The 17,661-nt window shown below is 38.7% G+C and overlaps 1 protein-coding gene across 1 annotated transcript in view; it reads right to left on the reverse strand.

Moving 5' to 3' along the window:
- ULK4 (unc-51 like kinase 4) overlaps positions 1-17,661 on the reverse strand; it is a 467,406-nt gene that overhangs the window by 362,972 nt on the left and 86,773 nt on the right. The window contains exons 18-19 of the mRNA XM_075062527.1: positions 8,787-8,894; positions 4,383-4,466 (exon numbers count right to left, since the gene is read on the reverse strand). Of these exons, the coding sequence (XP_074918628.1) occupies positions 4,383-4,466; positions 8,787-8,894 (192 nt within the window). The remainder of the gene's footprint in view (positions 1-4,382; positions 4,467-8,786; positions 8,895-17,661) is intronic.

The following is a 17,661-nucleotide window of genomic DNA, read 5'->3' on the forward strand; positions in this document are numbered from 1 at the left end:
TTTAACTACTCAGACATCTGATGGATAAGTAATTTGGCAAAACAGATCTCTCATGTCACTTAAGTCAGAATTTAGCTTATGTACTAATACTTCCAGTTTTTTATCTATTCCCCATAATCCTTATATTTCACTATAATCAAAGATGTTGAGCAGATTCCCCCACTGATTTCCCTTTTATTTCTCATATGACCCTATTGTATTTTTCCATTTCCTCCTTGTCTAGCCCTCTGTTATGGTTGCTTTTTTATATTTACCTGTGGGCTTCATAAGCATAGATCAAACCACATCAATAGCCCATGGCAGAACCAGATCTCTCAACAGTGGGATACAAGTTAGATCATTTCTTCAAAAACCTTTTAACTGTATCATACTCAAATAATGATCTGTCATCAATCAAAATATGATAAACTGAAAGAGCCAAATTAACTCTTAAAGACAAATTAAAGAGCCCCTCGCACTTGAAATATATTATATATTCCAAAACACAGAACAAAAGTTGTAAATGGTGAGCCAGATTTTTTCATTAAAAAAAAAAATCTAAGCCATTTCAAATAACATTTCATCACAGATTGTTTTCTAGAATTAAGCAATATAGCCTGACTAATGACAAACACGTTGTTCAAAATTGTTCGAAGTCCGATAGGCCAGGATGTTCCATAGAGAGATTGGGGATCCAGATGAATAATTTGCCATACTGCTGAGAAAACAAGTTTGGAGGCAAAAGAAAGAATCCGTAAACTCCCTCCAACAACTGAAGCAGGTCTGCATACCATTGCTGTCTCTGCCAAGCTGGAGCAATCAGGACCAACTCTTGCTTTTCCTCTCTTATCTTCCTCACCACCATCTGAATTAATGGAAAAGGGGGCAAAAGCATACAGGAGGACCTTTCACCACTGCATCCGGAAAGCGTTCAAGATGGACTCACTGCTCTTTCCCACACTTAACAGAAAAGACTATTTTTTTTGTTGAACTTGGTTGCAAGCAGATCCACAATGGGCCAACCCCAACTGGAGATCTCTTATACCACCTGGTCCCTCAGAGGCCACTTGTGCATCTGAGAAATTTCTCTGCAGAGCTCATCTGCCAATATATTACTGTACCCTGCTAAACAGATAGACGTGTAGACTGCACCAGTCCCACAGACTGACTGCCTTCGCACACAGCAGAGGAGACAGGGCACCTACTTGCTTGCAGATATAATATAGGGCCAACTATATTGTCCATCGTTACCTGAACAACTTTCCTCCTTATTTGAGAAAGAAAAGATCTGAGAGCCAGGTGAAGTTCCTCTCAGTTCTAAAACAATTTATCTGCAAATTCTTTTCCTGAAATGCCCAGTGACTTCAAACTATCGGAGAACCCAGACGAATTCCCCATCCATTGTCTGATGCATTGAGATTATTGTGGCAAATGGGAACTGAACAGGACGCCTTTGAGACTATTGGCTCAGTTTATCCCCTTCATCAAAAAAAAAAAAAAAAAAAAAAAAAAAGGTGTTCTGAGGCATGGTGACTAGCATGTAAAGAATGTCTGGTTTTGGCTTGTAAATTTGAGCCATCCACCACTGCATTGGCCTCATTCTGAGGAATGCTGTCATAAACAGATGGTTACGGGTTAATGCCTCTCTTACCTGTAAAGGGTTAAGAAGCTCAGTAAACCTGGCTGACACCTGACAGAGGACCAATGGGGGGACAAGATACTTTCAAATTTCTGTGGAGGGAAGTCTGTTCATGCTGTTTGTTTTGTTCTTTGTTCGCTCTTGGGATAAGAGGGACCAGACGTGCAACCAGATCTTTCTCCAATCTTTCTGAAATAGTCTTTCATGTTCAAAATAGTAAGTACTAGCTAGAAAAGGCAGATTAGACTTATGTTTGTTTTCTTAACTTGTGAATGTGTATTTTGCTGGAAGGAGTTTTACCTGTTTGCTGTAACTTGTATCTCAGGCTAAGGGGCAGGAAGTCCCTCTAGTCTCTATGTAAGCTGAAGACCCTGTAAACATTTTCCATCTTGACTTCACAGAGATAATTTTTACTGTTTTCTTTCTTTAATTAAAAGCTTTCTTTTTAAGAACTTGACTGATTTTTTTCCTTATTTAAGACCCAAGGGGATTGGGTCTGAACTCACCAGGGGATTGGTGGGGGAAAAGGAGGTGGGGGAAAGGTTCGTTCCTCTCTGTTTTACACTGATCCAAACTCCTTGGATCCTATCTCTCAGGGTAACCCAGGGAGGGGAAGTCTGGGAGGGGAGAAAGGAGGGTAAATGGTTTATTTCCCTTTGTTTTACGACCCAAGGGATTTGGGTCTTGGGTCCCCCAGGGAAGATTTTGGGGAGACAGGGAGCGTACCAGACACTGGAATTTCTGGTTGGTGGCAGCGCTATCAGATCTAAGCTAGGAATTAAGTAAGCTTAGAAGGGTACATGCAGGCCTCCACTTTCTGGACACTAAAGTTCAAAGTGGGAAAAATACTTTGACAAATGCATATGGAGTAACATAAATAGACACTGCCATGAGACCTCTTAGACCCAAATAGAAAATTACTTTCTGGGTCTGATGACACAGAATCTCTGGAATACCATCATCACAAATCTTTCCTCTGGAAGGAAAGCGCTCTCTGCTGCAAAGTCCAGTATAGCTCCTATAACATGGATTCTCTGACAGACATAAATTGGACTTTTTGATATTCAGAAATGGTCCAAATCCATTAGTAGGGAGGTAGAACCTCAATGCAAATCTTCACATAACAGATCCTTCAGCAGCCAATCATCTAAACATGGGTAAACAAAGATACCTGGTTTTCTTCGATGCACTGCTACTACAGAAAGACACTTAATATAGACCTTTGGCACTGTAGAAATGCCAAATGGCAGAACCTTGTACTAAAAATATCTTGGTGCTATCACAAAGTAAATTTACTTCAGATGATTTAGTCAATTAGAGTTATGGAAATATATATATTTTAAATCAAGAACTGCAAACCAATTCATACTTCAAAATGATGGAATTATAAATGCAAGGGTTAACATTCCAAACCAAACTTCCAGGAGAACTTGTTCAACTTACTTAAACCTAAGCTTGGACAGACCACTTCACTGCCTGGTAATTAGCCCCCCTAATACCTAAAAAGTGTTGATTTGGTTTCAGATCTATTGAATGAATACATGCATATCATACACAAACACACGTCTCTCCAGAGCAGGACCTTTGCACTGTGGTGGCATAAAAAGCTTCAAAATCTGTGGCTGTGTTTTATCTTCAGTGATAAGACCTCCGTTTGCAGGACTATCAATTCAGTAAATTTCATGTGCACTGTATTCTTTAGAAAAAAAATTGAAAAAACTAATATCCAGATAAATTCTCAGTGAAATTTAATATATTTCAGGGTTTAGAATTTATTTTACTGTACAGGAATAAATAAATGTTCCTTTGAATGTCTCTGTTTTGTTTCTATGTCATGTATATCTACAGATAGTAAGAAGTCTCCCTTTCTTAAGATGACATTTACATCGTTTATAACAACCATGTCTTAGAGTGACATCTTACTATGTATCCATTACTACTTGCTGGAAAGAGTCCAAAAAACAAATCAGTTGTGTGTTCTTGGTCGTTTGACGATTTGGAGGTTTTCTATACATCTGGAGATTTCCTCCATTAAGTACAATCTGTAAGCAATAAAGATCTCAAAAGAAAGGTACTCATCTTGATTCCCCTGCCCCGTCCAGTAAGGAATGTTTTCAGCCTTTGGCTTTGCCTTGGGCAACTGGTCTTAAATAAACAGTAAATGCCAACCTTATATGTGGCTCTGCTCAATTCTTTTTCATTTTGCGAGTGGGGACCATAAACGTAGTTCTTTTCTTCCCTTTTTTACAAAGCAAAGTTGTCACAATAGAAATTAACTATAAGACATAAATATAAAGCAAAAAAGTGTTTAAAGTTTACTACTTTGGGGCCTCAAAGGACACTGATGACCTGACAAGATGATGGAGTGTTTAGAGCCTTGTATATCAATTTTTTAACAGACTGGCAGAAAAAAAGATCTGCGCAAAAAATAAACTGTAGCAAGAATTGTACTAGTTCACCAAACAGTCCTCAAAAGAAATCCATAACATAAATAAATTCAACATTTACATCATAATAATTCTTCATTTACTATCTTATAAACAAAATCAAGTAACAATGTATAAATGTTGAGTATACAGAGAAAGCTACTTCACTTCTGCAATCTACTCTACTGCGTAGGTCATGGTCGTATCACAATTATTTAAATTCAGGAGAAATACTTCACTGACAATGTACTGCAGTGCTTTAGGCTACAATCATCTCACAATGCCTGAAGGGTTATTACGGTGGAGAAATTCTACTGAGGACAATAAAATATCCTTACCCCTTCCCGAAGGCACCTCATTAGCACAGTGTAAGCAGCCAAGGGAACAACCCAGCATTCTCTGTAGTGCTCCTTTTTTTCTTCCTATAATGAAGTGAAAGCATCAGCAATGAAGCTAACAGCACAAATGATATTAACCCTTTACTTAAAAAATCATAATATTTCAGCCACGAAAAATACACCCAACAGATTTTAAAAGGTTAATATACATATGTCAACTAAATAAAATCTAGTAGATAGATTAAATTCTGGAACAAAAGTTGAATTTGATATTTTGAATTTTTATGGCACAAAAGTTGATTTTTATTATATGGTTGAAGCATGATGTAAAATTCCCATGAGTATTTGTCCTAAGGTTTGTATTTTTCATTGGCTCAATGTAATTCACACTCAAAGCCAGTCCTACAATCTCGGCAATCATTTTGATTAATTCGTTACCTATTTTTACCTAAAGACACTATTTTTTGCTACCACATTTGGAACTTCAATGAACAGTCCATTTCAACTTGCAGCATCAATCCATTTCTAGTATGAAATTAAGTAATTTTCTACTTATACAATAAGATTTATCTACACCATTTTTTTTATTTTGATCTATAGCAGCAAAGGCACTGTACATCAGCAGATCCACAGACTCAGATTTTTTTTTAAAGCATTAAAAAAAAAAAAAAAAAAGTCTCAGATCATAGTTTAACAGCAACAACATAAAAAGATAACATGTCTCTTGCACAATGGCACAGCCTGTGTCCATTTCAGGGACATCCAACTAAGACTTGGATAGAACTGGTGGTAAATAAAACAAGTCCTTCTCCCAAGTGAGAATCCGTTCTTTTCTGAACTTCAGAAGTTTCTAAAGTACTATAATAGGGGGAAAAAAACCTTTTTAAGAAATGATTGTGTTTAAATTATATCTAGAAATACATTTGCTCAATTTAAAGAAGTTTTTAAAGAAAATTTGTTTTTGAAAAATATGCAGAAGTTATTAGAGTAGCTTATTCAAGACCCAGTGTGGAGCACTTGGAAATCTGCTATTTATCTAGAGAGAAGTAACAATATTCCAGAATCCTTACTTACCAATCCTATTGGAATAGTCTTGTTCTATTCACTAAAATGAGACTATTATTCCACTATTAGTGGTAAACAGATTGCTGCTTTTAAAAAATGGCATATTACAAATTATCAGGTAAATAGAAGGCTATTTGGATTTTCTTTAGTACAGAAAGAACCTGCAACAGTTCATGAAAACAAATTGCACATTTGGGCACTAACCTGCATTTGATAGCATAGAGGTGCTAGTAATTGCAGGAAAAAAAGATTTACTGGGAAATGAAAGAGAATAATTTTTTAATGCACTGCTTACTCTAAAAAGCCTAGGATGTACAAAGTGATCAGGTTAATGTTGCAGAAACAACATTAATTTTCTGTGTCTCCTGACTTTTGAGATTCAATATATATTTCAACATCACCATTCCATTAATAAGATATACTAGTTGAAGAAAAGCAATTAATGAATTGCTTTCCATATATTTTCCTTTCCGAGGAACACAAATACGTACAACCCTAATCAAAAAACAAATACTTCATTTCTTTCATTCCGACATTATCATTTCTTAAACCTTGTTTCATTCAAAGGGAGAATAAAGTTTAAGTTGATTACAAAGGGTATCAATAGATAGACGTTGATAAAAACTCAATTTAATTTCTTTTGAGCTCTATGTCAGCTAACTACCAATTCAAAATGTGGTGTAATTTCCCTTGGAACCGACACATGCAAAAATGATACATCTGTCAAGTTACATGGTATAACCAGGGGAGATTCAATTTAACGCCAGCCATGGACATCTAACCCTGGGCTATGATGTTCTCTTCCCTGCCTTTTTTCTTTTTAAGTTATCTGCAGATATTTATATAGAGATATTCTTCATTTAAAGAAAATCAGAGATTAAATGCTCAAAGTAACCCCAACATCTGAGAAATATTACAAAATGTCAAAGGATGTGAAAGTCATCTCTGGACACTAGCAAACTGGGTTTTAACCCAAGTTTGCCTTTCCACATCCACTGCAAAAGTGAATAGGGAAAAATAACTCTAACCTTACATTACCAATCAAGTTCAAGCAGAGGATGCCTTGTAAGGAGGAATAAAGGCTTGTCTACACAGTGCCAGCAAAGCACTAGAGGGGTGTGATTTGTAGAGCGCTCTAATGCGCTGTGCTCCATGTAGGTCCCTCTGATATGCTCTTGAAAGTACTTAGTTCACGTTAATGTAGTCCTATACCATATTAATTATAAGAGAACATGCATTTGGGCTGTGCAGGATATAATGTGAATACTTTTGTGTGTAAGAGAAATTACTAATTGTAACTGGAGTTAATCAATGCTCATATCCACTTTAGACCCTCGTTCTGGTCTTGTGCACTTATGAAATTAATATAGTAATATTCAAAACATTTAGATAATATAGTTAATGCATATGCCTCAAGGGACACAAAGTATAACATGCAATATCCTTTCATATCTTTTTAATCTGAAACGATCTACATTTCTAAAGAATAAAAACAGAATTTTAATTCTTAAAAGAAGAAAAAAGAAGCTTATGGGGGTTTAGAAAAAAATGCCATCTTCTGTTATTACTATTAATAGTATTTCTCTTTCTACAAAAGCTAGCATTGTCTAGAAAATGCTACTCCAGATAATGGCTGGTTGAGAACATTGTTCTTTTTGTTCCTATTTCGATTGTCCAAATACAGCCTATGTCAGTAATCATCAAAATTTGCCATCTGAAATTACTTTATCTCAATCCAGTTCCTAGAGGACAGCTGTTCACATAAAAAACAAAAACAACAACAAAAAACAAACACTTACAATTGGAACCTATATTGACAGTCTCAGCAGAGGACAATGGAAGTGAACTACCGATTCAAACTTAAAGATGGTCTCCCTCCTGGTAAGTTTTGAAAAACAATGCAGGGGCAGGAAGGGCAAAATGCTACACTGCTGTCTGCATTATACTGTACCTTACCTGTGCATTGAGACAGAGGAACATAATATACTTAATTCTGTATTTCTTGATTTTTGTGCAATACAATTTCAGTTAAGTACTCAACTGCTTTTCAACATGCCAGATGCAGGGCAACACTGATCCATGTACATCACCACTGAAATGCAGGCAAGGGAATGTTCAGGGCCAGCTCTAGACATTTCGTCGCCCCAAGCATGGCAGCATGCCATGGGGGGGCGCTCTGCCGCTCGCCGGTCCGGCAGCTCCGGTGGACCTCCCGCAGCCAGAGCCGCGGGACCAGCGGACCCTCCGCAGGGACGCCTGCGGGAGGTCCACCGGAGCCACCTGCCGCCCTCCCAGCAACCGGCAGAGCGCTCCCCGCGGCATGCCACCCCAAGCACTCGCTTGGAGCTCTGGGGCCTGGAGCCAGCCCTGGGAATGTTGCACCAGTGAACCAGTGTCCAAATTCACTCACATTCAAATCACACAGGAAGGCCCATTTGTTTTATGACCTTCTTTGTGGGTGGGGAAGGAATCATCTAAGAATAGAGTTGTAAGTATGGAGGGAAATCAGTGATTGGGGAAGAAGCTTTTAACAGTTGGAAAAAGCTTTTAATAATTTATGGAGACTGATTTTGGGCTTTTTTCATTTTATTTTATTTTTTTTAAAGTAAAATCCCCATCCACTGCTTTGAAAATGTAGGGATAACTTCTAAGAGCTATTTTCTACTGTGCATACACCACCAGTGGCCCAGTAAAAGCAAGACAGTTTAATGAGACTACATGAACTGCCACTGTTACATGAAAACATTTCAATCCTGCTACCATCATTCTGGATTCCCTCCTTCCAAGGGGGAAATACCATCACATGAATTAGAAGCACTAAAGGCTTTATTTCAGTTTTAAAATGCCTCTTTCAGCAAGCGCAAAGGAACATTTTTAGAAATAACAGAGAGCACTGAGAAGTGTAAACTGGGATAACTGAGAAAAAATTTAAAAAATCTACAGTGAAAGAGTGTAAGAAATTTAAACAACGATGTTAAAACTTCTATAATCTGTCTTGGAGATTCATAAAGTAGAGGGGGAATATAAAATGGCAACCAAGTAATTCCATGGCCCCTTTACAAGTTACATTTTATTTCTAACAAGAGCTTCAGGCATTTCCTTCTCTTAATGGCAGTAGCTAATGAAAGAGAGCGAGAGAAAGTGGGCTCAACAGTGTGGGATTTTAAAGACTTGCAAATCCCCTGTACTTTTAATGTCACAGCACTTGAACATATTCAACATTAATAAGGCGTGCACTTGAGGGTAACAAATGCTACGAATACCCACATAGGATGTTTACCTTACTTCTGAAAAGGATTTGAAACATTAAAAAGATTTGCAAAGATCTTATAGACTTACCTGACTTGCTATCAGGAAAAGCACCTCCCCCAGGGCAGGTAAAAGGCATTGTTTCAATTTGCTGTTCCTGAAGTTCTCTCTGATCACTTCAGTTAGGAGTATGACTGCCTAAAATATAAAAGATATGATAGGCCTTAACTGGCAACCCTCAGATAAAACTTACACTGAAACATGCCGTGGGGCAGGGCCAGCGCTTCCATTTAGGCGACACCAGGATTTGGGAGGGCGGTATTTTGCCACCCTCGGCGGCAATTCTGCGGCGGGTCCTTCACTCGCTCTGAGATCCGCCGCCAAAGTGCCCCAAAGACCGGGAGCCACAGAAGGACCCCCCGCCGCAGAATTGCTGCCAATGACCAGGAGCGCGGAAGGACCCCCGCCTAGGGCGCCAAAAACCCTGGCGCTGCTCCTGCCGCGGGGGGTGCTCTGCCGGTCGCCGGTCCCGTCGCTCTGGTAGACCTCCCACAGATGTGCTCCACCGGAGCCACAGGACCAGTGGACCCTCCGCAGGCACGTCTGCGGGAGATCCATCGAAGTCACTTGTCATCCTCCTGGTGATGGCAGAGCGCCCCCCGCGGCATGCCGCCCCAACCACGCGCTTGGCATGCTGGGGCCTGGAGCCACCCCTGCACTGAAAACCAGCCGAGATGTGCCTGAGACCCAATTCTACTCCTGTAGTCCTCACTCAAGCAGAACCTTCATGCACATAGAACTAGGTTGGTAAAGAAGAACAGGAAGAAATTTTTAAACTACAATGTGAAACAACTAAGAGGTATTGCCTATATTATAGACAGTAGTGATCCTTAAAGTCAATTGTTTCCAAAAGTTACTGCATGCTATGTACCTGAGATGCTCAGTTATTTTTACATACTTTATATAAGTGGTAATTATGGTATCACACACACCATGGTGTGTTAACACTTGAAAATATCAGCTTTTTCATGACTACTGTAAAATATATTATTATTACCACTTATACTACCCTTTTCAGAGGATCAGTAAAACATTACCAGCTACAAATCTTGATACACACTGGCAGGAATAACATTTAATATTTCATATAAATAATAGGGCTTCCTACTGCATGCTTACCTCCATGATATTTTAAAATGTACAAAAATAAGTACGAGGCTCAACAGCAATTTGAAAACAAGACTATAGAAACAAATGCATTATCACCACCTTTGGCATAACAAATATACTGTGCACTATTTCACTCTTCCATCAGTAAACACTTCCTCTTCCATTCCCCTTTAAAAACCAAAAGTACCTCGTCAGTTTGAGGAGAAAGTTCCTATGTTTAGTTCATGCTTTTTTGCTGGGGAACAATTGGTTGCAGACTTGTTAAGCAGTATTTTTATTTTTATTTTTATTTTTTCTTTAAAGTTTGTATCTCCCAAGACAAGTGTCACACAGTCATTAATTCCAAGATCTTGGATGTCTACTTTGTTTTCAGTACCTGATGGGAAAAGTAAAAGTCTATCCAATGAAGGCTGTTCATATCTGACCAATCAAATAAAAACTAAACAAATAATGTACTGGCAATATTCTTTTCATTGTTCAATTCTCATCTAATTTTATACTTCCATATGGATAAAGAGTACTCTAACCCATGGAGTTTGATGTGCTGCCTTTTTAACATACAAGTAGTAAAGAGAAGGGTCTCTCAGAAACTGAGAGACCAGATACAATTCCTAACTGAGATGGATCTAGGCCTCACTACAAAAGACAAACTAGAGAGACTTACAGTCAGAGCGCTTGTCTTTAATGTGCCCTTCTCCAAGGCACAATGAACATGGCGTGTGGGGTCAATATTAGGGATCACATCCCACATGACAGTGTTTAAAACCTGGTTAGTGCATTTCAAGCTAAATGCCACTTAACTACCTACTACTACTAATTAACTAAATACTAAGAGTACCACTGTAACCAACTATATACACAAGATCATAAGAAAGTACCTTGACAGAAAAATATGAAGCAAGATACAAAAGACCAGACATAATAGTCAGACCAGTGGTCCATCCAGCCCAGTATCCTGTCTTCTGACAGTGATCAATGCCAAGTGTTTCGGAGAGAATGAACAGAACAGGCAATCATCAAGTGATCTGGAACACAGAAGCTAGGGACACTCAGAACATGGAGTTGCATCCCTGACCATCCTGGCTAATAGCCATTGATGAACTTATCCTCCATAAACTTATCTAGTTCTTTTTTGAATCCTGTGATAGTTTTGGCCTTCACAACATCCCCCGGAAATGAGTTCCACGGGTTAACTATGCATTGTGTGAAGAAATACTTTGTTTTGTTCGTTTTAAACCTGTTGCCTATCAATTTCCTTGGGTGACTCCTAGTTCTTGTGTTATGTGAAGGAGTAAAAAATACTTCCTTATTCACCTTCTCCATACTAGTCAAAATTTTATAAACCTCTATCATATCCCCTCTTAGTCATCTCTTTTCCAAGTTGAACAGCTCCAGTATTTTTCTCTCTCCACATATGGAAATTGTTCCATACCCCTAATCCCACTTGCTTCTGGGTATCACTATTGTCTTTTAGCTTACATTTTAATTTAAAAAACAAAAATAATGGATTTTAAAACTTCTGATATACAATACAGAACAGTTTGAGAGAGAAAATCAGTTTGGTTCAGTGGTTCTGAACTGAAAAATAACTGTGATATTGGCATCTTCTTCCTCATTAAATGTGTTATCTATGAGATACCTGATATATACTTTATTTCATATAGTATAGCTATATATTTTCCAATTTAAAAAACAACAATTTGTGCACAGTCTATGTAACAATAGGTTTCTATCATTTACTGTTATCCATCTTACTTCCCTCAAGCTGTTTGCACACTCACTTGTTGTACCTTCCCTTAAAATTAGACTACAAACCATTCAGGAAAGGAAAAGTGTCAGCCTATGTATTTCTATGGTGCCTAACCCAATGAGATCCTTATCCCGAATATGGCTTTTATGCAACTAGTACTAATCCAAACACACACAATATGGGATACTAAGGGAAGAATAGTAGTGGACAGCACTGAAAAGTTAGCATTTACCAACCATTATTACAAATTTCCTAATCCAAGTATAGAGGAAAATTCTTGCCTCTGAAATACCATTCTGTGGCAAATGTTATCAAATACTGACTTTTTAATGGTGAACACTTTATAAATTAGCCCTATGATTTTGCTAAACACATTCAAGGAACCAAGTTCTCCATAGCCATGGACAAAACATGCACACCTAAAATGATGTGGCTCATTGAGTCAGAGAGGTATCTTGATTCCTCCCCAAATCCATGGCGAGGCCCTTCTCAGGTCACCTGCAACTCGAACTATGGGAGAGATGTGGTGCAGAGCCTAGGGATCAGGAATCCTGGTCTAGAAATGTGCCTTGACAAAAAATGGGCCCTAACTAATCTCTTCATTCTCCCACAAACACAAATATTACTTTTACTCCTGACAGGAATAATATAGGATAGATTACAGGTGTAAATTAACTCTGCTTTAGGGCCAAATATAGAAGTACAAAATTTGGGCCATAAACTTTTTGTTCAAGGTTAAAGGGCAATAACTTAAGCAATAAATAAATAAATAAAAAGTGCAGTCATATTTTATTACTTGGAAAAAAACTGTGTAATAAAAAAGTCAATTTATATTAATTATCAACAATATGTCATCTCTCCACACTCTGGCTATTTTTTTTTCTTTTCTATCAGTCTACTTTTTCCCTATTGAGCAATTAGTAATGAACAGTAAGTCCCACAGCGTCTTGAAAAAGCATTTTAAATGTAACGCATCAGTTAGACATTTTATACAAGCTGTCAAGCTGGATGGACATAACAGATATAGTTACAATAAAAAAGAGCTAAGATACAAGATTTATATCTGGATAGACAGCCATTAGCTATACGTATGACAAAATAATATGTCGATTCAATATGTTATTCCTTGGAAATTTTCACCCCAGTTCAGGCATCTAGAAGTTTCTCTGCAGTTCAGAAGCCAGTATTATAGTCTGTTCACAAACAAGAGCTATTTTATACCTTATGAAGTAGGTGGCAGAGATTTACAACGTTATTCCATTTTTAATCCATTGGTATGAGGTGTCACAAAGCATTAATGGGAATTAAAACATATTTGTAATGCTGCAGACCCTTACAGAGATAAAATTGCCTATGCTTCCAGCATAACAGAAATTGCTGTAGAGCTCAATGTCTTGTAAGTAGACACACATCATGTTATGTGTACTGATAATAACAAAACAACTTCACTTTCCTTTGAACAGAGTACTCTTGCTTGGCTGCAAAAGTAGGTTATATACAGTATTAGCACTAAACAGAAAAATAACTCTCTCTATTATAACTTTTTTAAAAGTACACAGGAAAAAGCATATATACTCTGTTACTGTGGTAAACGTCTGTCTCAGATCTGGACTTTAGCGTTCAAAATCTGAGTATTTACTGTGAACCTCCCCCAAGCTTATACCCAGCTTGGATCTTATCTCGCTGCCACTAGACAGGAATACAGCGCCTGCCTCGCTCTGGTCCCCCCAGACTTTCCCTGGAGACCCCCCCAAGACCCAGACCCCTGGGTCTCCCTATCTCATCCCCCAGCTTCCCCCCCTTTCCTGGGTTAGCCGGTGCGATGCTATACTTCACTCCTTGAATACAACCGGAGAGGCAATCTAGCTTCCCCGAGGCTATGCATTCACCTAGTCAGCTCACACAAGAGATTCCCCCTCCCTTTGTCCTGTAGACAGATCTTGAGGGAAGCAATATCTTGTCTTCAGTGTTCAGCCACGCTGAACGCTCACCAGATACACTACTCTTTGATAGTCGACAACAGTGACAAGGTACCAGGATAATGTAGTGAATCAAACCGTTAAATAACAATTCTAAGGATTACCTAAAATTGGATTGGGCTTCTTGGAGCAGCTAGTCCTGGAACCCACAAGAGGAGAGGCAATCTTGATTTAGTCATACAGGACCAGGACCGGTCCAAGAGGTGAATAAGCTCGACCACTTTGTAACAGTGACCATAATTAAATTAACACCACCTGTGATGTGAAAACACCAACAGCAGTCCAACACTGTAGCATTAATTTCAGAAAGGGAACTACACAAAATGAGGAGGTTGGTTAACAGAAATTAAAAAGGTACACAATGAAAGTAAAATCCTGCAAGCTGCATGGACTTTTAAAAGACACCATTACATACAGAATTAACTTTAAATGTATACCTCCTAATAACACGTAAGACACCAAAAGAGCCACCGTGTGGCTAAACAAAAGTAAAAGAAGCAGGTGAGAGGCAAAAGCACCTCCTTTAACAGCAGAAGTTAAATCCTACTGAGGAAACAGACAGGAACAAACTCTGGCAAATTAAGTGTAAAAACATAATTAGAAGGTCAAAAAGAATTTGAAGAACAGCTAGCCAAAGCCTCAAAAGTAAAGCAATTTTTTTCCTAAGTTCATGCAGAAGCAGGAACCAGTGCCCGATCAAGATGCTAAAGGAGCACTCAAGGCGATAAGGCCATTGCAGAAACTAAATGAATTCTTGCATCGATCTTCACGGTTGAGGATGTGGGAGATGTTCCAAACATGAGACATTCTTTCAGGTGACAAATCTGAGGAACTGGTCCAGACTGAGGTTTCATTAGAGAGCTTTTAGAAAACAATTGATAAATAAACAGTAATAAGTCACCGACCAGATGGTAATCACCCAAGAGTTCTGAAGGAATCAAAGTGAAATTGCAGAACTATTCACTGTAATCTGCAACCTATCATTTAAATCAGCTTCTGTACCAATGCCTGGTGGATAGCTAACGTGATGCTCATTTTAAAAGGGCTCCAGAGTGATCCCAGCATACAGGGCCAGTAAGCTTGATTCAGTACCAGGCAAACTGGTTGAAACTATAGTAAAGAACAAAATTGTCAGACACATAGGTGAACATAATTGTTGGGGCAGAGTCAACATGTTTTAGAAAGGGAAATCATGCCTCACAATCAACTAGAATTCTTTGAGGAGGTCAACAAGCATGTGACAGGGGGACCAGTGGATATAATTACTTAGTTTCAGAAAGCCTTTGACAAGGTCCTCACTAGGGCTATTTGCAAAGTAAGCTGTCATGGGATAACAAGGAAAGTCTTATAGACGGGTAACTGGTTAAAGATAGGAAACAAAGGTAGGGAAAAATGGTCAGTAGCAGAATGGGAAGGTAAACAATGGTGTCCTCAGGGTTCTGTATTTGGACCAGTCTATTCGACATATTCAAAATGATCTGGAAAAGGAGTAACAGTGAGGTGCAAAATCTGCAAGTGAGCACAAAAGCTACTAAAAAAAAATCCGGCAGACTGCAAGATTCTCAAAACAGGTGACTGGGCCAACAAAATGGCAGAGTTGAAATCAATTTGATAAATGCAAGTAATGCCACATGAGAACACACACACACAACTATAATCTAAATGATGGGGTGTAAGTAGTTGTTACACTCAAAAGAATGGAATCTCTGAAAACATCCACCGCAATTAGAGGCTATCAAAAAAGGGCAAACAGAACATTGGGAAGGCCTAGAAAGGATAATAAAGAAGAAAAAAATATCAATTTGCATTCTATAATAAATCATGGTGACGCCCACATCTTGAATACTGACCGTGAAGTGATATGTCGCACCATCTCAAAAAAGTATGACTGGAATTGAAAAGGTTAGAAAAGGGCCACAAAATGATTAATGAGTTGGAACCGCTCACATGAGAGGTATTAATAAGGACTGAACTTTTCAGTTGGAAAAAAGGGATGACCAAGGGGGGAGTAATGAAAGAGGGTCCACACAAATCAGCACTTGATGTGGAAAATGTAATAAGGAACGTTTATCTCACACACTGTCTCATAACAGCAAAAACTAGGATCATGCAAATCGAAATTAAGTAGGCCGCAAGTTTAAAAAACAAATTAAAAGGAAATTTTCTTCACAACAAATGCACAGTCAACCTGTGGAACTTTGCCAGGGGACCGTTGTGCAAGATGCCAAAACTATAAACATGATTCAAAAAGAATAGATAAATTCAACGGAAGAATAATCGCATCAGTGGCTATGTGTCCCTAGCCTCTGCTTGCCAGACGCTGGGAAAAGGGACGATAGGTAAATGGATAGAGTGTGTACGGTTCACGAACCTGTTCTATTCCTTATGGGCACCGGCATTGCCACTGTGGACACAGGATACTCGGGCTAGATGACCTTTGAATTTGACGCTAGTATGGGCCGTTCTTAATGTCTTATTCAAGGTAGGAAAGTACACTGAAACAAACTGAAGCACTTACTGTTGATTCAATGGCCTTGATTTCAACCTATTCACTAGTTGTTTATTCTCCTATTTAAAAAATAGTAAAGGCCATCCACAAAACAATTACTATCACCGATGGCTTAGCTGATACAATGACATGCTACATATACTAAATAGCCCTACTAAGGCCCAGCTGAAAAAGTTTTGAAAAGAACCACAGTTGCATCTGCTTACATAACTGCTAGACACACTAAAGCAATAGAGTAAAAATATACATAAAAATTGCATATATTTCTGCATACAGGATGTTTTGATCACAATTCACAGCACAAGGCCAAAATTTGTCGATGATTTTGGTTAGTAAGTCTAGTTGAAACCAGATCACAAGATAAATTTGGATTTGAAGCAAAACACGATAAAAGAAGGAAACCAAAGATTTTGTAAAAGGTCACTAAGTTACAGACTGCTCGTCGCAAATGTATGATTCAAGCACTAACTGCATTTGCAGTTGTAATCTTGTACCATCACTGGGAGGGGAACTGGTTATAATCATAATGTCCGATAAGATTAAAACAGATGTCTTGTAGACACAGTTAGAAACAAACATACTTTAAACTTTTTCTGCAACCAGTGCTGCAAGCTTTGCAAAAAAGTCTAAGGATGCGTATGGTTCAGAACTGGGTCTTGATGACATGGAGATCATGATATAGTATGCTGATAACTATCTGCAATAGTTCTAAACTGAACGGGGAAAGGAATAGACGAGCTAGAATTGCTATAAATGAAGGAGAGGAGAGGGAGTCCAGATGGGGTTCTCCCTGCATAGCACGTAAGTTTTTTAGGCGAAAGCTTCTTTAGGCCTCACCCTTGTGTCTAAAAAAAAACTATGGGCTGGCAGAGGCCTGAGTACTGATTTCGTCTTTGTGTAGCTGATCCTGGAACATGTGGCACTGGACATAAATCAGAACTTAATAGACTCAAAAATGCTTGAAAACCAAATGGCTTTTTTCTTGACATAATGGATTTTAACCATTGTTGGTGTCAGCTCGAATCCCTTTATCACAGGCTTTGGGATTTAAATGCTGGTTCATTTGCTTGGATGCATACCCACTGCTCACCCTCCTGCCCTCTCACACTAAGAATGAAAGATTTTACCGTGAGCCATTTCCTTTTCTGGCTGTAACATCTCCTACACTCTGTATGCCTGTGGCTGGTTCCATCAGTATCTGCAGTATCTGGAGTATTTCCAGTTGTGGCATCGAGATATAAGCTGCCAATGCCTCTTGCCGTTTAGTCTACGCAGATGATCTCCGCACACAAGTGTGTAAAATTCAACAGGAAGAATGATATACAGCAAACATCAATGTGCAGCGCACGTCGGCGCCTCGATTAACATACGAAAGCGGCAATGTGTCGGCATTAGTAACCTCCAAATACAAAAAAAATAAAAGCTGAACCTTGCTAACCGCATGCTGACCCATTGCTAGACATCCAGAGTGAGGCCAAGAATTATGGAAGAGCACTAGACAGAAAGATATTGGGTAAGAACTTTCCATCTAATTGCAGCATCCAAGCGATATTTGTT

This window comes from Chelonoidis abingdonii, chromosome 2 (genome assembly GCF_003597395.2).
Source record: "Chelonoidis abingdonii isolate Lonesome George chromosome 2, CheloAbing_2.0, whole genome shotgun sequence".
Taxonomy (NCBI): Eukaryota; Metazoa; Chordata; order Testudines; family Testudinidae; genus Chelonoidis; species Chelonoidis abingdonii.